Consider the following 23,112-nt stretch of genomic DNA (forward strand, 5'->3'; position numbering starts at 1 on the left):
CTCAGATCATCTGGCTCTGAGGTCTCCTACCTGCCTCTGTTCAGCATGGACAGCTTGACATCCAAATTCAAGTTGTTAACAATGTGAAATCAAATATCTGATACACATTTTGGAAGATTACTCTTTACATTTTAATGGATTTTTTTTTTATTTAAATGGGAGGAGTTTTCACCTCCTGGGTAATTTAGCAGATGATGGATTTGGTGAAAAAATGTGGCAGACTCAGAAAGATGTGAGATGTGGTTGGTGCCGTGTGTGGTAGAGTCTCTGGGGGGGAATGTCTGTGTGCACGTGCAGGCATGGGATGCTGCACGGTGACGGCGGGCTGGCCAGCTTTCCACGTGCCCCAGCGCTGTGTGTCTTACCCATACAGAGGAGTGGGGGAGAGGCCAGTCCCCATGGGGCAGGGTGGGCACACGAGACTAGTGATTCTGCGGAGAAGCAAGGAGCCTATGTTGGAAAGCCTAGCAGAGAGCCCCGCTTTTCCTTTAGCTGCTGTTCTAGCATTTGGCCTGAAGAGACCGTAAGGGGAGGAAGAATTAGGGCTGTTAACGAGAGTAAAATCCAGCATAGCTAACAGATGTACTATCCGAGCAATGCCTGTCCATCTGGACTCACCCCGTCTGCCTGGCATCTTGTCTTCATCTCCTGTCTGTAATGTCCTCTGTGTGTAGCAACCCTGTGTGTGTTTCTGTGTATTGAGGTCTTTGGGCATCTGTAGGTACCTATACACACAGAAACGCACCATTGAGCCATAGTAGGCTTGGGCTCAGGCCTGGAAATGGGGTAAACCTCAGCTTATCAGTGCCTGGATGGTCCCATCCAAGCAGGCTCTGGGTACAAATGCCAGGCTCTGCAGGCTGGGTCCAGGATTTGGACCCTGTGTGCAGAGCTGTGAGCCTGGCAGAGGGATTGCTCCGTGGAGGACACAGCCCTGCAGCAGGACACGGCTCCTTCATCAGCCCCCACGCGGGTGGGATGGCAAATCATCATGTGTCTGGTTTGCGGGTATTTTTCAGGCCTTTCAGGAGCCTGGCAGGAAGGTACCTCTCAGCCCCCATTCCTGCTGTCAGACAGCACCTCAGACCTTTCCAAAAAGTTTCTGAGGGCCACTTCCATGAAGGGATTGGGACAGGGTGACACCCCACGCCCCTTGTCAGCATGCCTTGACTCCCTCTGCTCCTGTGAGAAGCATCACTCAAGGCACCGGCAATGGAGCTCATGGACCCAAGTTATCAGCCAGGCACGTCACTGTGGGCTGCCGTGACAGAGCAGCAGCGGCCGCAGGGCCCAGCCTTCACGACTGGGCTGAGATTAACTCATCCAAGGCCAGGGCCACCACTGAAAGAAGGCACTGGGTTCGCCAGTTAACTCTGCTCACGTGAGAAAAGAGGGCAGGGGGTTGAATATGCCATAGAATGCATTTGATGTGTTTTTAAAGGCAGAACTGCACAGCATACTTTTTCATGTGAAAGTAAAAATTCAAGATAAACTAGGGTATTTTTCTGACACAGTCACTACCTCCATCCACTATATCTACTATATAAATAAGTGTAGTGTAATTTAATAATCCTGCAGCTCCTAACCTTTTAATGAGGTTCTCAGAAGACACAGACCGAAACAAGCCTCCCCAGATTAAAGTTCTTGATTAAAACCACATGGATCGGCTTGATCTCCTCTGCGTTCAGGATATGGGGCCAAATCCAACCTGCCTGTATCTGCTGTGAAGCCAGCAGCCGCTGGCCCACTGAGCAGAGCACGATGTCAGGTCAAATGCAGGCAGTGCTCTGGGTTTCAAAGGCTGCAAGCAGGGTCTGGGTGACACTGCGTGCCAAAAGCAGTGCAGGCAACGCTGGAAAAGCTGGAAATGCCTGACACAGCCCAGGGGAGGCCCTGGCTGGGGAGCAGAGAGTGCCTTTCAGTAGTGTCACCAAGTCACTGGTCCCTTGAGGACCCCAAAAACTAAGAACTCAGAAAAGGAAATGCTTTTGCCTGATTTCCACTCTGTACGAGAAGAGCGTGGCCACAGCCGTGTTTCTCTGAGGCATTTCCCAACACAGAGCTGAGCGTCTGGGCATTGTAGGAGGAAGAGGCCAGTTTTGTTTTAAGACCCAGCAGAGATGCCTTTCAAAGCACTGACTGTAAGCCTTTCTCTCCAGGGGTGAACAATCGTGGGCAGCACACAGTGGTATTTAAATTAGTCCATCCTCTCAATGCCACAACCATCTCTGTATCCAGCAGAAACATTTGAGTTGTAACTAAAATTTTGGGCACTGCATATCTGAGTGTTTAGTATTTCCAACTAGGGAATTATCAAACCATCTTGCTTATTTTTCCAGGCAGCTGCAGGTATAGAGCTACTCTGTGCCAAGCATGCGTATAAACCCATTAGGGCTTTCTAATGTTTCATGCAGAGGAGAATAATGGAGGAGCTGTAGCTAGCAATTGTAATGCCAACCTAAATGCTTTTAAGCTAGGAGACAGTGCTTCATTAATTTTCATGTCAGCAGAATCACAAGCAAAGAAGTTTAAATACTCTTCAGAGAGGTGAGATTCAAGCATTAGCCAACATCTAGAAGTGGGGGCAAGAAAGGACTGTGGTTTTCCTTTTGCATATGTTTGATGGTTTCTCCTTTCCCTCCTGCATTTCCACCAATTCAAACGATCAGCTGCAGCTGAAGGGATACTTGTCTGTGTTTGATATAAGTCTGCTAGTTGGCTGATTGGAGTCTCATCCCAGAAACCATTTCCCTGGAGAAACCAGGCACAGGTTACATTTTACCTACTGTAATTAATGATGCACTAGATCTCCCCTGTTTGCTGTGCCCACATCCCAATGTCCACTGTTCTCCTCATACAGGTTCTCCTGCAGACCCCACGTCTCTGGTTGAGCAGGCTGAAGCAGTAGGTGTGTACAGTGAACACTTAGACCCAAACGGGGCAGAATAACATAGTATTTTCTCACTAAGAGCTAAAAATGTGTGTCTGAACTGAGAGGAGGCCAGAGCCACTTGCTGTGCTGTTGACTGAAGTAACACTCCTGTTCCTAAAGGGACCAGGAATGAGCAGTGACCCAGCAGAGCTGGGGGCCTTGGAGGTCTGAAACGCAGCCTCCTTCCTGCTCGGAGCGGGTCAGAGCTGCAGTGAAGCTGTGTGGCTGATCGCTCGCTGCTTTCACCCTGCTGCAAGCCCTCTGCCTTCACGGGATCACCCCGGCCTAACACCAGCATCGCCAAGAGCAGAAGCTGGCCTGTCCTTCCTGCACACCCCTGCTCACTCCTGTTAGCCTCGCATGAGCGGTATCTCCTCTAATGGACATTGCATGGGTTACTGCACTGAGCATGACAGTGTTGTTGCATGTGTTTCGAAGCATTGTCAACTTTATCCAAGACTGTCCTTGTATGTGTCCCCCCAGGAGAAGTTTCTTTTTCATCTGTTAACCTGGCTTCAGGGTTGTAGTGCATCCTAAATGAGTAAGGCATTTCCTAGCGCTCCCTCACCCCAGCTCAAGTTAAACGTATCCCAAGTTTTCTGAGCAACCAGTTGACCAGGCATAGCCAGCACTGAGCGCTGGCAGAGTGTACAGACACAGACCTCTGAGACAATTTCACACAATAAAACAGACCCACCTTTATGGCTGGGTGGCTCCTCCTTACTATTTGTATATTCAGCCCGTGTAAAGAGAGAGCTGTGTAGCTGACAGGCAGCCTAGAAGGTTTTCTGTTCAGTGGCTTTACAGTGGGAAATGTCTTCTTGTGATTATGCTTTAGAATTATGTAAGTAGTTTATAAAACATAATAAAGACGTGATCTTTTGCTGAATAGTTAATCAATGGCTGCATTTGGGCAGGTTAGAGGTAGCTGCCATCACCTACAGCCTGTTTTCCTTATGTGCTGTGAGCCAGTGTATTCACATACCACCCATCCCTGCTAATGTTCTTCTGAGAGCCATTAATCAACCGTTAGTTATTAATAAATAGTCTTTAATATAATGTTTGACTATTTGGGGTATTCTCGGACCTCCCAACAAGCTGATTTTTTTGCATTCCCAAGAAGACATTTCCAAAAAAAAAAAAAGAAAAAGTATGTTGTAATCCTGAATACACATGAAAGCATGTTGGACAGACTTAAATAAATATTGTACTGCAATGTTTTTATTATTATTTTTTAGACGCACCGGAAGATTAGTCAAACTCAGAAGCAAAGACAGCCCTACCAGTCCAAGATGACTGGTAGGACTAAGGCACATGAAAGCAACAGAAGAATGTATTAAAAAACAATTGTGTTTGCTTTCATCTTGTTTTTCCACACCCATTAGCAGAAAAAATAAGTCTAGGTGACCCTGGTCACAAGGAAATGTTTTTCGAATTCCTCCACTCCACTTTTATCTACCAGAAAAAATAGTAGTTGAAAGAGAGCAACAGATTCAGTTTCCCTTTATCCAATTTATTTTAGGGTTTTGGACTGTAATCTGGCATCAGTTGCACTACCAAAAAACAAACCCCACCTTTCAAGAGTCACTCCATCTGAAAGATATTAGCAAGATGAGAGGAGTGGAAGATGTATTTCAGGGGGGCACTGAGTACTTTTGAACTTATTTCCCTCCTTGTTTTTAAGGTGAAGCAACTCCTTTTTCCCAGCTCCTCATGCATTTAAAGCTGAATTTGCCAAAACATTTGCAAAAAAACCCTCTCTGTTAAGAACAATCCTTCTCTGACTTAGTATGACCTAACATGTCTCTTCCACTTGCAAAATCTACAGTAATGCTGACTTTGGCCTTAAGTACACTCTTTGAATATTTATATTTCTTAAGTTTGAAAAGAATTTGACTCCATCCGAGTGCCCACAGCCATCTTGTGGTCACAGTCTAATTTAAGAGACACACACACAGTAAATACAACTCGGTCACAGGGCAGTGTCCAAACACTTTCCTTGGAACAGCCCCGGGAACTTGGTCATGTGCAGAAATTTCCGCATTTCAAAGCGAAGAAAGGAGGAGTCATGACCGGAGGCAGATATAAAATTCATGTGGTCATAGCCTGAATGTTTTTTTAGATGCAACCATGCCCTTGGTTTTATATTTCCAGAGGAGCTTGTGCTGATAGTCTTTGTAGAGACAAATGCCTGAGCACCCCGCTCCATTGCTGTTGATGCTCTCCCGTGTGCTACTAACCCTCACGCATGTGCCCTACTTTGCCACAGGAATCGCTATGTTTTCTTTAGACCTTTAAAATACACCAAAAGCCTTCTTTAACAGAAGCTGAGCTCAGGTTATGTTCCTCTCTTATGCGGAACATGCCTGACATCAGTGGGATTAGGAGAGATGCATATCAGAGTCCAGACTGATGAGACCTGCCCTAAGCCTTTCCTCTAAACTGGAGTTGAAGCTTTGCTGGATTTGAAGCTTTTTCTCTTGGCTTTGGGTCTCATTTCCCTCCTGCTTCTCAACCTTCCTGGTTTGTGACAAGAGTCCCATTAAGCAAAAAGGTTGTCTTCTAGCCTGAGAAAGAGCAGTAAGAACAGAGAGCACTTAGGAGAAAAACGGACTTGGTTGTCAAAGCTATGGAGGTCCCTTCTGCGGGCACAAGAGGTTTGGCTCAGCCTGATAACCCTGCGATGGTTCTTGAAGGTTCTAGGTAGAAGCACTTGGCCATTTCACGTGGCTTGCTTGAATCAGTTCTCCCACGTGCTGAATCTGGGCGTGTGTAAGACACGACCCACAGGCCACATTGTGATGGCTGCCAACCGCGCAGGGCCTGCGTTCATTGCGTTGCCTTTCTTTGTCTTTTTCTGCAGAAGCCCAACGCAGGCCTTACTATGCTGACTATTCCCCAGCGCGGAAGTACATTCATACCCTTTGCACCAGCCACTATCTTGACCTCTTCATCACGTTCATCATTGGGGTCAATGTCATCACTATGTCGATGGAGCACTACAACCAGCCAAAGGTAAGAGTCACCAATCAATGTGTCGGCTGTGAAACACAGCAGTGTGGTGTAGCAGAGGGCCTGAGGACCACACGCTGTTCCCTTGGGATACCATTGACCAGTGAGGTCTGCAGCCAGCCCTGCTTCCCTGGGACCATTCCCTGGTGTTTGAAAGGCTCGTCAGGCTCCAGACTCAGCACTGCAATCCGTCTAACTCTAGACCAGCTCTACCATTCGGGAGTCATTTGCCTCAGCCAAAAGCTTGATTTCCTTGCTCTTGCATAAAAAAACAGAGAATAAGGCTAATGGAGAGCGAACTAAACTTTTACTAGGAAAAGACCAGTCCAAATATTTCCTCTCCTGATCCCAGCCGTGACTGACCCTCAGACAGTAAAACAGTCCAGAATTTTAGAATATTCCACTGACAGATATAAAGTTAATGCATGCAGAGCAACGTTTCTTTTCCTCAATGAATTTAGCATAAACCAACTCTTAAGTACAACCCGTCTTTTCTTTATGTATCATAAAATCCTTCTGTCCCAAGAGAACCTTTGGCATAAATCATATAGCCTGTTCATTTGCCGCATAGATTAATCTTAGATCGCATTATCATTCATGGAGCTCTAGGTTCAGTGTTTACTTTTCTAGTATTGCCTGGTCTGCCAGGTAACCTGCAAATGTCTCCTGGAAGCCAGGCCAGAGGGGCACCAAGCCACAGGGTAACGCCTGTGTGTTTTACACCAGCTGACTGTGTGCTTTTCTGCCCCATAGTTGTTTTGCATAACAGCCTTTGTTTTGCATGTAAATGTTACTTATCCAGATTAGGTCTTATTTATACTTTTTTTACATTCATGTAAAACCCAGTGGCGTAAATCTGAATGCAAACCATCACAAATGATATGAAAATTCAGGCTCAGGCAGTGTGCTTCAGATGAAATAGCAAATTGTCCCACATACTTTTAAATTGCCATTTTATTTTAGGCACTGGAACAAAAGTAGGGGTAGTAGTGCATTGAGGAATGCCAACATCTGAAAAACTTTCAGCTCTTGTTCCCAAAAAATCAGTGCATGTTCATCCCACATATCTGGGATCAGCAAAGCACAGTCATCTCACAAATGTGACGAGGAGAGCTTTCCTGTGGCCTGAGGCTTCCTCTGTCAACAAAGCAGACATTACTTTGCAGACTCCTCTATTGCATTTTATTTCTAGTTGTGTCTGTTTTGATGTTCACTGTTATCATTTTTTTATCGTAAGAGACCTAGACTACATTTAACTAAAATCCCCTTCCCTCTTTTCTCCCCAAATGTCTACCCAACCAAAGAGCTGTTTCACTCTGCAACTATCTATTTTAAGGTCCCAGCAAGATTCTTTTGCTATTGTTGGCCTACAGTTCCAATGAAATCCATTATAAACACTCATCATCTTAAAGTATAAACACTGCAGATTCCTGACTTCCGAGAGCAACTCTATAGAGAGCGTGAACATTGCACCAAATATGGATATACTTCAGCCAGCTCTAGAGATCTAACATTTTTCAAGAAGGCAAGATTTAATCCATCTCCAACATTATTTATTTTTCTGAGTGTTTTAAGCAAAGCCATTGTCCTAAGGATTGCCATGCTGGAATAAAGAAATGATCCATCAAGTCTTTTATTCTACTCAAGGCTAGGCAGTTCAGAAGAAGTAAACTTTATTAGATGGGGAAGGGGTAAAATTTTCTCTCTGATTCAGACTGAACAATTTCTGCACTGAACTTGGAGGATTGATAGCTCTTGACATTTTTAGCACAACTAGTTTTAGTGCTTATGAGGTTTTTGTTTGCATCAGTGTCTAATCCTTTATTTGAGTTTTGCTGTGTGATTTAGTGCAGTTTTGTAACTGAGCTGTTAGGACTTTACTTCTTACATCTCTGTGCCTATGCCACCCTTGTGCCTGCCAGTTCCTCTGCAGGGGCTATAGGAAAGGATATCTTAGGCTCGTCTAACTGGTCTCTCTCTTTTCAGTCCCTGGATGAAGCCCTGAAGTACTGCAACTATGTGTTCACCATAGTTTTTGTGTTCGAGGCAGTTCTGAAGTTGGTGGCATTTGGTTTTCGAAGGTTCTTTAAGGACAGGTGAGAGTATTTTAAACTCCTGTGCATTTGGGATAGAGCTGTACTGACCCAGTTTCAAAGCCAGATGCTGGGTAAATGTAGCGTTACTATGATTGTACTACATGCTGTGTGCAAGGAAGAGCAAAGGGCTGTCTCTCTGTGGGTGCAAACTTTATAGTGTAGGAACTAAAATTTCTAAGAACTGCTGGTACTGCTTTGCAGAAGGAATTCAGGAAATCTTATAAAATTCTGGATACACGCTTTCCCCCAGTATCTGCCTCTCCACCAGGTCCAACCGGCTCAGCTTAGAGGCGAGAAACAACCTGTTGGCATCATTCCAGTCCTCAAAAGAGTCGTTTTCACAACCCAAGGTCACAGAGTTCCTCAGAAAAAGTCTCCTCTGCAGTCAAAACCAGTCCTTTGGTAGACCGCTGGCTTTGTAAAGCCTTTGGCAAAGACAGAGGTAGTTGTGTTCAGCCCCACTGCCTTCAGATCCCAGCTGCAGAGACCTACCAATCTTATTCTGCCTCAAATTTAGCCAGAAGCAAATGTGTATGAAAGCACGTTGTGGTCTGGCGACTTGCTGGGGAGCAGGGTAAGATTGGACACTTTTCCACGCGATCAGCTTGTTTGATTCATTTATCCTGACTGAGCGGTTGGAAGCTGCTATCAGCAATATTACTTATGAGGGAAATTGCATGGGAAAGACACTCAGTTTCTTCACATCTTACTGTCTTTCTAGTGCTGGTGTGGAAGGCCATTTACAAGTGTTAGGCTATAAATCAATGAAGATACTCAAGTGAAGTAATTCAAAAGACAGGTGACATAACATGGGAGCAGCTGTATTGCATCACATCAAAGGTCCCTCTAGCCTAGTATCTTGTCCCTGAGAGTGGCTCCAAGTGGATAGCAGGGGGATGATAGGGACCTGGAAGTAAGCAGGGACGCTTCCCACTCACAGCCTACAGCAGCTTGTGGCTCAGAGGCTGTCTATGCCAGCTGCAGTGAGTTGATCTTGTACCATGTAGAAGGTCGTGAGCTCAGATATTGGAGAGGAGAGGCGTTTAGGATTTGCTTGTGCTTGTTATTAACAGATAATTCTCTGCTCTTGGGTGTCTGTCTGTGTATGACTTTTTTTTTTTTTGTCCTTCCTCTCTTTGTCTGTTAGGTGGAATCAGCTGGATTTGGCCATAGTTCTGTTATCAATTGTGGGAATAACGCTGGAGGAAATTGAGATGAATGCTGCACTGCCCATCAATCCCACAATAATACGCATCATGCGGGTGCTGAGAATAGCAAGAGGTATGGCCTGCTCCGTAGGTCTCCAGCCATCCCTCCAGACACCCATTTGTTTGGCCATTTGTTCTTCTAGTCCTGCTGTTTCAGTTCAACTTGAGAACAGTTAGGCAATGAGGCTGCAAAATGTCAATTCAGAGACAAGCTAGGTGGGGTTTCATGGGTGTTTCCAGTGGCATCTTAGATTTGTCCCTAATTCAAACCTGGGATCACAGACCTTTTTACTGATACCAGACAAGAGTGGGAAGCAGTGGAGAAGGGAGGATCAGAGCTTGAGATGATGCTTTTCACTGATGAAGTGTCTCACCATCACTCTCCCATTTCCTATTTTCCTGCTAGGGCACGCTGGAGTTATTCTGGCTTTTGGTCTGTTTTACTGATGTCCTTAACATTAATGGCTGTGGGAAGTAGTCAGGATGTTCAGATGTTCTGTGGGCCCTGCCAGGATGCAATGAGCTTGCCATCTGTATGAATAGATGCAAGCGAGATGTAAACCTGAAGCTAGATTTCCTTTATGGATTTTGCTTGAAATATTTCCCAGCCCTGCTGATCAGGTTTTGATTCTCATTGTAGTGCTGAAACTGCTCAAAATGGCCACTGGGATGCGAGCTCTCCTGGACACAGTGGTACAAGCGCTTCCCCAGGTAAGCCCTCAGACTTCATCCATGCCCAGTTTGTTCCACTTGGTGTTCTGTGCCTTTCGGACCTGGGGACGGCTCTGTGCCACCATGTTTGGTGGGCACTAGAATTCACCTGGGGAGGATATCAGCTTTCTCTGCTGCCACCAGTGCCTTGGTAGCAGAGTTTTGCATGGCACATCCTGCTCACATAGTATGTATTACATGGAAGAACCGGAATAATGGAAAAAGAGTTCACAGAGAGCCAATTGCTGTAGGCAGAGCTCTTATAAAACATAGATTTTACTGGCAAGTTCAGGAAACACAAGGATAGACAGAGAAAGCTATTGGTGAAAGCATTGGAAGTAGACAGCTTCCAGCTCAGCAGTTTTCTTTGTGAGACAGGAGCAACCATGTTTATTGACAGAGGAGCTGCAGACTTTAAAAGGCAAATGGGGAAGATGTTTCTGAATGTTAAAAGCTTGAAGTGGGGTCTCAAATCACCATACTTTCATGAGCTGCAAGAGGAACAATGATGCTGCCAGTCTTAATGATATTTGATAGAACCCTTCAAGTGTTCAGTTCCTGGGACCACTTTTTTATGGATCTATTTATTTAAAAAAAGAAGGAAAGAAACTTTTTGCTGACTTGCACTCCTCCCTCAAAAAGATCTAAAGTACATCAGAAGAATTCCAAGAAGTTTAGGATTCCTTTGTTTTTAAAATCTTATGCTACTTAAGCTGTGTTCTGCTAGTTTGTGAGTTTGATTGTCCGAGTCCTAATCTTTCAGTCTTTAGAGTCAGTTCAGCTGCCTACACATTCCAATTTCATGTATCACCAGGATCCTGTATCCCACCAGACAGTACTGGAAACATTTACTGCCATGCTTTACCCACAAGTGAGTACCAATATGAGGTGCCAGGCCATGAAGAATGAGGCAGAAGAACTCTGCTGCCTTCTTCTCTGAGCTGGCAATTCAGAAGCAGCACTTTTAGGATGCACAAGCATGGTCAGACAAGTCCTTAGTTTTCAACCCCTCCAAAAGATCCCACAGCAGAGTTGCTGGAAGGAGCTTTGTGAGTGGGCCCACTCCCTTCTGTGTAAAAGGCAGTGTAGTGTGCCCTGGCATGGACCGGGAGAGTCAGGCCTCAAAGGCAGAGGCTTGGCCATCCAAACTGTGGCTTGGCCAAAAACAGACACGGTGTAGACATCTCTTGCAGAATATGAGTGGCCATATGAGAATCAGTAGAACTAGGACATGTAATTACCCAAATATACCCCTATGAATTAGTTGCTAAGTACAAAGAAGCCTATGATCTATTCAAAATGAACTGGAAAACAAGGGGAATTTCTTTTTCTTGGAAAGACCCATTTACTTTTCATCACTGCCATAAAGATGTTTCTAATCTGAGATATTTACCCTTTGGTATTCAGATTTCCTTTTCAGTGAAGGATTTTGGCTGAGACTAAAGCATGGAATTTACCAACCTGACCCCTGTTTTGGCATTTCAAGAAAGCATTTGATTTGTGTCTATTTTTTTTCTTTCGAAAACATTGTGATTACAGAGCATATTTTCACTCTCTCCTTGTTTTCTCTCCCCCCCAAACAATAGGGTGGCTGCAGGCCAGGCTTTTTGTTTCCTTGGGGTGTTTTTGCAGTTTACATTCAAACCAAAGTCTCTTTTAAAGGGAAATCCCCAGGGATATTCCAAGCAGATCTTGTGCAGATAAAAATGCCATTTTGTCCTCCAGTGAAATTCAGAAAATGAGAAGGGAAGTTTGGGAAGACCTCTCTGACAACAATCGCTCTTCATAAAGCTACAGCTTTCATTTCAAAGGCGGGGGAATAGTTCCTACCCCAGTTAATTTAGCAGTCTAAAACCACAGCTGGAAAATCCTCATTGAATGTGTCTGCTAAGTGACAAGAAAAATGAATTTGATCTTTATTCATTAAGGTTTTGGCGAAACTCTTGTCTGGTGTATGTAGAATGTCCATTTACGGGCTTACGATGACAGGGTATTGTCATTGCAGTACACATTTTTTTCTTTCTCTTTTGGGTTATTTTCATCAGCTTCCTATTTGTTTTTATTCAGCCGCCGATATAGCTTGCATAACACTTAGAGAACCAACTATCCCCAGACTTGGGGGAATGTTAGCATTTTGATCCAAGATTGAAGCTGTCACAGTACAGGCTTAGTCTCCTCTTCTGGAACTTCAGACTGACCTTGAGCTGCTGGTTTCAATGCAGGAAGACTTCCTACCCTACTGCATCCTCCTTGTCTGGTAGCCTCATGTCTACCAGTTCAGAGATCTCCTCCTCCTCCATGTCTCTGAAAAAAATGAGTTGGAGCAGAGGAGAACAAATGAAGAGAGGCAAGAGAGACAGAAAGAATAGTCAGGGCAACATCTCAAATGGCACCTTTTTTGCCCACCACCTCCATGCCCTCTTAGTCCTAGCAAATGTTTGGGATAGTGTGAATCGATCATCACCTTCCTGCCATAGGCCATCTGTGCTTGTGCAGCGCTGGCTCTTTTACCCACCACTGTGCAGTCTTGAGGCAGCATCTCCCTTTCAAACAGGAATCCAAGTTTTCCAATTTCACAGATGGTTGACCAAGAGGTTGAACTAGTAGTGGGACCATGGTCACCTAGAAAGGCACTGCCAGCCTCACCTCTGAAGGTGTACCCTCATGGCATACCCTTTTGGAGAATGAATGAAATCTGTCATGGACTTTAAAGTATGAAGTGCTAAAATCAGCTCCAATGGTGTAAACTTGAAATAGATCCACTGCTTTAAACTGAGCAACTAAAAAGAGCTGGGCTAGCATGACCAACACTGACTTCATCATTTAGACATTGCCAGTCCTAATTAAGCCAGTTCAGTGCTGCCATTCACAGACCAAAAACTCCCCTGTGATTGCAGAGGCCTGCTCCTAGCATAACACAAGCCACACAGCTCTGCACTGAACTTCAGCATGTCTTTTAAAAGTCACCTGGTCTTGTTTTAAGGATGCAAAGTGTTAGGCAATCGGCCATCCCCTATTGATGAAATACATTCTTCCAGTAGATGTTTACTCCTCCTGCTAAAAAAACCTGGTGTTTTTAGTCTGAATTAGCCAAGTTTGTTTTTTCATTGGATGTAATTTTTCTTTTTTTCTTTTAGAACTTCTCCGTTTTGGAGCAATAAGAGATAAAATAATCTCTTGCAGTCTGGCAAACAGAAGAACATTGAATTCCTCTAATGTCTCAGTATGAAGCAGGTTTTCAAGACCTGTTTCAAATGTTTTCCTCTTTTTTATGAGCTCTGGCCCCATTAAGGCTATATAATGAATTATACCACTCTTATGCTTCAGCTGAATATTCCCTTGCTTATACATCTGGTGGCTGCATCGGTTTTGTAAGCAATGCCTGCTCTGTAAGACTCCTATTTGATGGTAATCCTTTAGTCTTTTTCATATCCCCTGCTTTCCAAAGTACAGTCCAGCCTTTCTGTAGCATGGCCTGCACTTTGCTCTCGGATTTGTAACTTTGCATTTGGCTGGGTTAAAATGCTCATTGTGTAAGTAAGTGAATCCACCATACCAAGCAGCCCAGCTCAGTCTGCACAGCACTTCTTGTATCAATTGCCAGTAAGAAAACCTGCAGTCAATGCGAAGCTGCCAGTACTCTTCCTGATGGAGAGGACAAAGTGGAATCCAGTCCAATCACCATCCTGGCTCTACAGGGCCAATAATAGTAAAATGTGGAATTTTCCTATCAAAAGATCTGGGTTCTTTTTCCTTCGTTTTTCTCACTTGGTCTGTGAATGGCACATTAATTAAATGCAGGACTGTACAGTATATCTCCTCTTTGTCTTCAAAGCTTGGAACTCCCCCCAGATGGACTCTGTGCCAAGAAAAAAGTGAAGAACTCCTCATTCTATCAGTGTCCTGAAGGACAGAATCTGTAGTCAGCTCCCGTCCAGGAGTTTAACTCTTCTTGGTGCTGTAATTCCTGTGCTTATCTCAACTCCAGCTCTTGAAGAGGTTTTCTGGCATTGCCTAACAGCAGTTGTGGGACAGAAACAATAGTCTGCTTTTGCCAGACACTGAAACCCCACAGTGACTGTGAAGCTCAGAGAGCAAGAATAGAAATGTCTTACCAGCAAGCATTGCAGATGAGACAGATTTTGGAAGATAAGTATGTGTGCTATGCTGCACATTGGAAAGAAGTACAGAGATGCCTCAGAGATTTGAGTAGCGAAGCAGAAGTCATTAGGTAAAGAAACCACCTTTCTGCTGGCTGTTAGCACCGGTCTCTGTGAGACTGAGTGGATACACAGAAAGGGGAGCCCGTTCAGTTCAGCTAGTGGCCTTGTGGTTGCACCAGTGAGATGACTTTAGCCTCCAAGGTTGTCCGTCTGGCCCTTTCCACTAGTCCTGGAATTCACACAGATGGCCTCCGTTTTCCAAGCAGACAAATGTGTCCATTTTCTCTTGGGTATAGCGCATAAATTAGCCTGTGTTTTCCTGCTGCCAGGATTATTGCTTTGGCTGGAGAGTGCTGGAAGGAAGATGAGGAGGACTCATGTCCTTGGAAAGGATTGGCAGGGGCTTAGTTTTATGAGAAATTGCTCCTGACAGGCATCCCAGGGAGCTGTGTGTGTTGCCTGCATGGACAACTGAAATGCCAAGGTGTGGGCCAGTGATGCAGAAATAATTGATGTCAGAGCAGGAAGAGGCACAAGAGGAACTGTAGTGTGCTTCAGCCAGCCATTGCAGGAGTGGGGCAGCAGAAGACACGTATTTCATCAATGCCTCAGGCCAGCAGGATCTAGAGGGATTTGGGTAGGATCACACAGCTGACAGTGCAGCAGAGGAGTGATAGTGCCCAGGTGGTTGGTGTCCTGTTGTACGTGATCAGTGCAAGACACTTGCATATCACAACCTGGCATAGTTGCTCTGTCTGCCTGCAGATAGTGGCATAGGTCAGAGGTTGAACTCTGATGGGACATGCAGTGGTGCTTAGCTACTGCAGCCTCACTTAGGAGGAGGCAAAAACCTAATAGCAATGATGTCTGCAAGAGTAAAGCAGAGACAGCCTCCCCAGGCCACACAGGAGCAGGGGGAGAAGGGTTTTGCTGGGTTTGTGGAGAGGAGAGTCACTTTCCTTGCTGCTGAGCAGGGTTATTCCAGAGCTTTTGCAGTGGTAGATCATAGATTCAGCGGGGTGGTGAAGGGTGGTGGTTCTTCATACAGGCCCTCCCAGCTCCTCTGGGTGGGATGGAGGACTCTGCCTCTCTCCCCACAGCATCCCTCTGTCCCAGGCACACAGACACTTTTGCCAGCAGTATATGACAGCCAGGATGCCAGAAAGTGAAGGTCTAGGAGGAATCACAGATACTCACCAGTGTCTCTGTCTTGTCTTATGGCTTCTCTGAGATACTTTAGGGCACCAAGAATATCTCCAAGAGGTTGTTCATCTCTGCTTCACTCGCTACAGGCCACAGCTTCCCCTCAACACTGGAGCCACAGCAAATGATGGATAGCCCCTGGCTGCCAGAGAGAGGGGTTATCTGTAGTTTCTTCTGCCCAGCCAAAGGCACCTATCCAGTTTGATGGATAAACAGAGCATGGGCTGACCTGTTCAGTACTGCTAGAGCAGAACCACTTCTCAGAGCCTGCTTGGGTGACCGGCTGCCAAAGTGGAGGTTGCTGACCAGAGCTGGATCTCTGTCCCTGATGGAGAGTCCAGCACAGGCATCCCAGCCTTTGGCTGCTGGAGAAAAGTGCCTGCATGTGCTCCTTCCCCCTCCCGTTCCTCCCAGCAACATGATTCATGCATAATCTTTTTCTTGCCTGGTCTCAGTAGATCTCAGAGTACTTTAGAGACATTAATTAGCTGTCCACAAGGGTTTTACAAATGGGTACGTTGAGTTACAGGAGAGGAATGACTCACTCAAGGTCACAGACATACATACAGTCTGCCTTCTCTGCTACTCAGCAACCGCTGGCTGACCTCGCTGCCTCCACCTCAGCCCATCTCTGAGAACGTCTTGGGTCCTTCTCTGTGCTTAGGCCTTGATGATGGCCATGGGCTGAAGAAGACCTTCCTTTCCTTTCCTGAGGGTCATGTACCAGAGCGCCATGGGCTAATACTGACAAAATGTTAAACCTGGCACTGACTTGTACTGATTCAGTACAGCCAGAAGCTACGCAAATAGACCTGAGCAAGAGGTGAGCCATTTTGCTCCACCACATTCTCTTGAGCACCAGGTGTTTGTGGGCTGCTCTCTCCAAACTCAGGAGCCACCAGCTGCCTGCATGTACCCCTGTGGATGCTACATCTGCAGGGGATGGTCAGGGCAGCAGGTTGTTCTTGTGCACACAGGGAGAAGCTCTGGATGTCTAGATACAGGGTGGGATGGAGTTTAACAGTGAAGGCAGTCCCATCACCCATCCCAGGATCTTTCACTTGCTGCTGTCCCCCACATCTCTCTTTCACATAGGCATGTTTCCAAATCAGAGTCAGATGTTCAGTCACTTCCCAAGAGATCCTGTGCATCAGCTGAGCTTTGGAACTGCCCATGTGTCTGCTCTCAGCCAAGGGCAGATGCAACCTTAGACACCAGCAAACACCACATTAGCAAACATGCCTCTCTTAGCATTTTTAGAGTATTCCTATAGCTGTGATGCCTTGAGCCTATACAGCAAACCCATGAGTGTAAACTGGACTTTGAAGGACTTGTTATGAGACACGTTAGTTCAGTAATGCAATTAGTCATGATCTTAAATACAGAATCTTTTACAAATGCACACTAGATAGTAGGCAAATTGTTTATGAGCAATGTCAGCTCATAACATGCTTTGCATGTTGAGAGATAGATAATAGTTTTGACTGATAAGCTGGTAATAATTTTGATGTTAGTCTAAATTCTTTGGAATTTCATCAATGCCAAAAGTTTGCAGGCTGATTTATTAGGCATTAAAATAGCAGTAAAATATTCAGCTTATAGGCTTCTTTGAAAAAAATCCAAGACCCTCTTCTGCAGTGCTACAACATCAGGCTTTAATACACACTCAACCTAGAAAACTTGTTTATCACTTTTATTTTCCTTCCCTTTAATTATTTGCTCATTTGCCTCCCTGGCAGTGCGTGTGTGTGCATTTGCACATGTGCCTGCTTTCTTGTATTTTCTAATTTGCAATCATTTTGCAGACTGCCTTCTAATGTCTTACAAACCATCAGTGGTCTCACAGACATGAGTTAGGAAACACTATTCCAGAATACAGTACATGCAGATGAAATAATCCAGACCAGCCATCCACATCACTGTATTATCTCTATTATTCCCTGGAGTATGGTAATAATGTTAGTGGAATTGCAAAGCTCTATGTGTAGTAGCCAGTTTAGGCTTTATAGCAATTACAGTCTCCACCGGGTGATTTGACTATTCCCATTTCTTTAATACAAAAAAAAAACCCCTACTTCATAAGTGATAGCTGTGTTAATTTTATGATAACAGGTATCATACTAATAACCTTTCTAATGAAATTAAGCAGCATGGTCAAAATACACAGCAACACTGTGGCTGTGCCACCTCAGAGAAGAAAGCTCTCTCAAACTGAAGAGTTCACTAGAAGATATCTTGGAGATCATGAATCCCTCGTCCTGACTACCCGAATCACCACCTAGTTCATTTTTATTTAGAGATAAAATGATGCTTGTGACACCGTGTCTAACTGGAGAACTTGATTGCTCTATCTCCATTACAAGCCCATAGACACAAGGCATTTAAAAGTGGCAGGAAAGGTAAATTTGACCAGAGTTAGTTGCAGGTAAAATGCAGGTGGTTAGCTGGTCAGGTTACTCTGCCCTTCATATTCTCTGCCTGAATCACAAAAAATCTGCTCTTTTAGATATTTTAAAGGCTTCGACCCCGTGTAGTGATTGAGTCCAGTGTGGATAACTGTAATGCCATTGTTACTAAAAACCTTTGTGTTCCCTTTAGCGTTATTGCACTTCTATTACCACCCCCTTCAGCCACCTTGCAGTGCACGTTAATACCTCATAGTAGCACACCATGCAGTGTCTGAACTGCAAGGTGCCTGCATTGGTATATGGAATAAGACTTTTCTTTTGAGACGCTGTAAGCTAAAATTCAGGTAGTGTTATTGAGAAATCTCTGTAAAGTGGCGAGGCTAGGCGAGACTTACATCTTACTGGAGCATATGTTCCTTTTCTGAAAGCCCTCCAGGCCAGCAAAGCCTCTGAAAACCAGACAATTCCTCTTGTGGCTTGAGACATGTCTTGTTAATGTCACTGCCTTGAAACCCTCAGCCTTCATGCTCAGAGAGTTTCAAACGTGGCAAACAGAAGGGAAAGGCCCTTAAAACTCAAACCAGAGCATAAGGTCACTTAAACTACCACTGCACTGAAGTGCAGTGCTAAGTGCCACTGAGGCTACAGCTACAGGTTGGCCAAATTACAGATGAAGGCAGCATCCTGGGTAAGTGGAAGGGCGATGGAGAGGTACTAGCTACAGAGACTGCTTTGCGTGTGGGAGTATCTGCTCCTTCCCCGACATGGGAGACTTCTCTGGGTCTATTAAAGCAGACCTGTGAAAGGGGACCAGGGTGTTGGAAGCCAGGGGAGATGATAATTAGCCTCTGGCCACCAGTCCCTCTTTTGCTTATGTTTAAAATGTGATGGAACAATTTAATTCATTAACTCAACTTGCCTGACCCTTGTTCTGCTTTCTCCTTGTGTAGGTAGGGAACCTTGGCCTACTTTTTATGCTCCTGTTTTTTATCTATGCTGCCCTGGGAGTGGAATTGTTTGGCAAGCTAGGTGAGTAATGTGCCTGACACAATTTATTTCATCCGGTTGATGTTTATTTGGTATCTAGCTGTTTCCTTTCTTACCTCTCTCATTCTTGGGCCTTCCTTAGCTTCACAGCTCATGGTCTGAAGATTAAAGTTTTCTCTTGATCTCAGGGTCGCAGATGACACATAAGGATGTAATACAGAACCTGTCTAATGTGCACACACACACACATTTAGAGATTTGTTCAACACCACCCTTGGCTGTAGAGGAACTATTTACTGTTTAGATATAATTGTCCAGCATGGATATGTTCACAAAGATGGAAGTTTGCTACTTCATGACACAACATGAGTCTGCAAAGCTGGATGGTAGTCAGATTCGTGCTGGAGAGATGCCACCATAAACACGTCCCTCCTTGGAGCTTCCACCACACTCCGTTAGTTCTGCACTTGGCTAACATTGCTCTTCTAGCCGCCCAAGTCTTGTCTGTCCATTGTTGTTCTCAGCATCGCCTTCCCCTTTCAACATAAATCAGGAAGCATCCACTGGTTCCTGATTGTGCAGCATCATTTATTCCTCCGGCTTGAGGATACTGCAGAGCTGATCATGAATGTGTCCACCACTAAAAGGAAAATCGGGTGGAGTCAGAGAGAAAACACTATAGCCCTACCTTGCCCAGCTTAGCCAGGCCAAAGCAGTCACTGCCTTTAAACATGCTGTTCGAAGGAGATGTGTCTGCTTTCTCAATGTTTGCATCCCAATTAGGGCTTCAAGAGCATCAGAAGGGCCCTTTCTCTGCGGTGGTTTTATGGCTGTCATTAATCCCCTTTATGAGTCCAGCCCTCTGCTTGGATTACAAATGCCTGAAAGCAGAATATTTCTTTCAACCAAAGACAAATTATTTTTCAGTGTTCAACAAATTCTGGAAAAAAATTAGTTCTGCGTATACCCCAAATGAAATACTGTGGGGTTTATATTACATATCTAGATATATAGGTACATATTTCTTCAGCCACAAAGATGAAAAATGTCTTATTCTCAAAGGCACCTTCTGCTGCTCTGAATCCTTTTTGTATTTCCACATACACACCTTGCCAGTGCCAGCCTCCAGGTAACCACAGCATGTGGTCAGAGATTGGGAAAGCCCTGATCTTGTCTGGGGCAAGCTGCAAGCAGTCAGCACACTGCTTCCCATCCTGATTTAACCTGGAAATACTTTCACTTCTTTTTCCCAGACACTGCTAGTCCATGTCAGCCACAAGAACCATCAGCACTCGCTCCCCAAGACTGGTCATTTGTGGGGTTTTTTTGCTTTTTTGGTTTGTCTTCCTATTTGGCTCTGAAACAAATACCTAATAGTGAAATGCCATAGCAAGAGACATTGCTGCCTGTCCTAATGAATATTTAACGAGCCTGTGTCTTATGGAAACAGGGGTATTTCATATGTTCAATTTACTTTCATTAGTATATTAATTCTTAGGGGAAAAATGTCAAATTGCTCCACTTTATCTCAGTGAAATATCCCCCATGGTAGACGTATCCTGTAAAAAATAATCAAGACAAGGACATAATCAAGAGGATAACAGAAAAAGGCTACTGTAGAGCAGTATTTGTTGAGACAGCCCAGCAAATCTGCTTGTTTCCACCTCCTTTTAGATCTCTCTGTGTTGGCTCTGCCTGTTGGGGTAAAGTCAAGAGAATCACAGAAGTGTTGGTGGAAGAGGCCTCTGGAGGCCCCCACCCAGCCTCCCACTTGAAGCCCCATCAGGAGCTCAGAATAGCTGTGGCTTTGTCCAGCCAAATCTTGAAAACTTCCGACGACAGAGCAACCCTACCTCTCTGGTGACCTGTCCCGGGGCTGTTGGGCCCTCCAGATTAAAACAGCTTTCCTAATGTCCAACCTGGACCTCCTAAGCCACAGTGTGTTGCTGTCCATTATATCACCTGCATCCACTGGGAAGAGTTTGGCTACATGATCTCTGCTGCTGCACTTCAGTAGCTGCAGGCCACCATGAGATCACCACTTAGCAGTCCTCCCTGATGCCATGTATCAGTGTGACATATCTCAGGGTCTCAAACCAGGTTTGGGGAGGTGCTCTGATTAAGTACTGGCAAATGTGGCTTCACCGACATGCTCTGCTTCTCTCTCCTGCAGACTGCAGCGAAGAAAATCCTTGCGAAGGTCTGAGCCGGCACGCAACTTTCACCAACTTCGGCATGGCCTTTCTCACCCTCTTCAGGGTGTCAACGGGGGACAACTGGAATGGTATCATGAAGGTGTGTGCAGTCTCTGTCTGGGTACTTGCTTCTCTCTGTAGATATATAGATACAGATTTCAAACACATTTAGGCAACTCTTGTGTGAAAACAGGAAAGGTTTCCTTTTAAAACTTCAAAATTAAACTTTCCCATTTAAAAGCCAAGTGTATTTTGAAGTGAGAATTTCTCCTAAGTCTCACCCAACCTGAAACTTCATTCTTTTTAACATATATATACATAATACTTTAGGAAAATCATGCCAGTTCTTGTGGCTGAGAGGAGTAACCATGTACTCTGTGACCTGTGCCTTTGGGACGTAACATGATCCTCCTCTTTGTAGAGGATGTAATTCATGGTGTCCATATTTTCTTCTATCCATTTTAGTTGTAGCTACAAGCCATTGTGTCTGGGGTATGGTATTATATGCTTCTCAGTCCTCAGCAGGTTATCTTTGATGCTTCTGTATTTGGAGCCCAAGCAAAGCCCCAGCCCTTATTAATCCCTCACTTCTCCCTCTCTGTTGCAGGACACTCTTCGGGAATGCACTCGGGAAGACAAGCACTGCCTCAGTTACCTTCCTGTTATCTCTCCTGTCTACTTTGTCACCTTCGTCCTCATCGCACAGTTCGTCCTAGTCAATGTGGTGGTGGCAGTGCTGATGAAGCACTTGGAGGAGAGCAACAAGGAGGCCAAGGAGGATGCTGAGATGGATGCTGAGATCGAGTTGGAGATGTCCAGAGGAGCAACCACCTCGACCAACAGTGGGAGCAGGGGAGGTGCAGTGGCCCCAGAGAGCAGGGTACCCTACAGAAGTCGGGAGACCACAAAGTCAGAGTCAGCGGTGCAGGTGAAGGACCAAGCCCTGGTAATAGTTCACATAACGCATCTGCTCTTCTTGTGCTCAGGGTAGGGAGGGGACAGTTCTCACCAGTCACTGCTGTCTGATCATCAGGCAGTCAGATCCCGAGTGACACAGAGCCAAAGAGGCAGGAGACAGGGCAGCGTGGGAGGAAGGCAGCTTTGCCGGGTTCCCCTACGGCAGAGATGTCACCGCCACCTCCACATCTTGAGTCATCTCAGGAGGGCTCACTGAAGTGGAAGGCAGCTTGAAACACGTTCTCCAGGGCTAACGCTGTCCTGACCGTTGTTCTGGGGGAGGGGTGAAAGCCCATCCCTTGCCATTTCCAGTTCATTCAAAGGTTGTGAATTTAAGTTCAGAACCGTAACAGCCACAGGTCTCTGTCCTGCTCCCAGCTGGCGCATTGGTCCTTGTCATTTTAGCATGGGCAGCAGCACCAGGGAGCAATCTCATAAAGCCCTGGGAATGCTGGCACTGTCAACCCTGACACATACAGTAAGGGATGGCATAAATTCCCTTCACACAGACACAGATATACTGCTCAGGTTCTTTTTAATCCCACTTTGGGATTTCCAGAGGAGCCTCAAGCAGATCATAGCGTGGAGCTCAGGAGGGCATGTCTGGCACTGGTGTAAGCACGCAGCTTCCCACTGGCTTATGCTCTGCTTATGGCATGGCTGACTTGGACCCTGGGAATTGTCAAAGCCCCTCAGCAAGAAGCTGGAGGTTCCTGGGTTGATTTTCCAGACACTGCCTGTTCTCTGATTTCTATTAGTCCTCTAGCAAAATAGGGCAATCGGAAGTCAGGGGGGAAGGAGGGACATGAGATAATTGTCTCATCCCATGTCAGCAGCATATGATTAAGAGTGAATATGAAATTGCTTTGTCACCATGACTGCAAATAAATCTACCACAAAATCAATGGGGGATTTGAGATTAAATTACATTAAATTAGATTTTTGTAAAATCTATCAGACTCTATTAAGTTAAGTAAAAAGAAATTCAGTTACACAGTGATGGGGAATTCGCTATTTGAATGTAGTTTCTAATAGACATTTCTGCAGGTAAATACACCATAAACACCCAGGTTGCTTTTCTTGTTGGGGGAAGAGAGGGCACATCCTTTCACATAGGCTGTGATTGCAAACTGAGTTCATTCTCACTGGGCTTTCCTCATCTTCTAATACCTCCCGAGCACATCAGGAGCCATGCAGAGCCTCCTCTTAGCCCTAGAAAACCCATAGCGAGAGGTGACGC

At 45.2% G+C, this 23,112-nt stretch overlaps 1 protein-coding gene across 5 annotated transcripts in view; it reads left to right on the forward strand.

Annotated features, from left to right (window-relative positions):
- The window catches only part of LOC128134739 (voltage-dependent T-type calcium channel subunit alpha-1H-like), a 129,112-nt gene that overhangs the window by 94,533 nt on the left and 11,467 nt on the right, over positions 1 to 23,112 (forward strand). For 4 of the 5 annotated variants that reach the window (XM_052772815.1, XM_052772818.1, XM_052772816.1 and 1 more), the window contains 7 exons: positions 5,796 to 5,947; positions 7,931 to 8,040; positions 9,188 to 9,321; positions 9,889 to 9,959; positions 18,684 to 18,762; positions 20,894 to 21,015; positions 21,523 to 21,843. In XM_052772815.1, the coding sequence (XP_052628775.1) occupies positions 5,796 to 5,947; positions 7,931 to 8,040; positions 9,188 to 9,321; positions 9,889 to 9,959; positions 18,684 to 18,762; positions 20,894 to 21,015; positions 21,523 to 21,843 (989 nt within the window). Of the gene's footprint in view, positions 1 to 5,795; positions 5,948 to 7,930; positions 8,041 to 9,187; positions 9,322 to 9,888; positions 9,960 to 18,683; positions 18,763 to 20,893; positions 21,016 to 21,522; positions 21,862 to 23,112 lie in introns of all 5 variants that reach the window. The other variant, XM_052772817.1, reaches the window with a different exon arrangement.

The sequence above is a fragment of the Harpia harpyja genome, chromosome 21, assembly GCF_026419915.1.
Source record: "Harpia harpyja isolate bHarHar1 chromosome 21, bHarHar1 primary haplotype, whole genome shotgun sequence".
NCBI lineage: Eukaryota > Metazoa > Chordata > Aves > Accipitriformes > Accipitridae > Harpia > Harpia harpyja.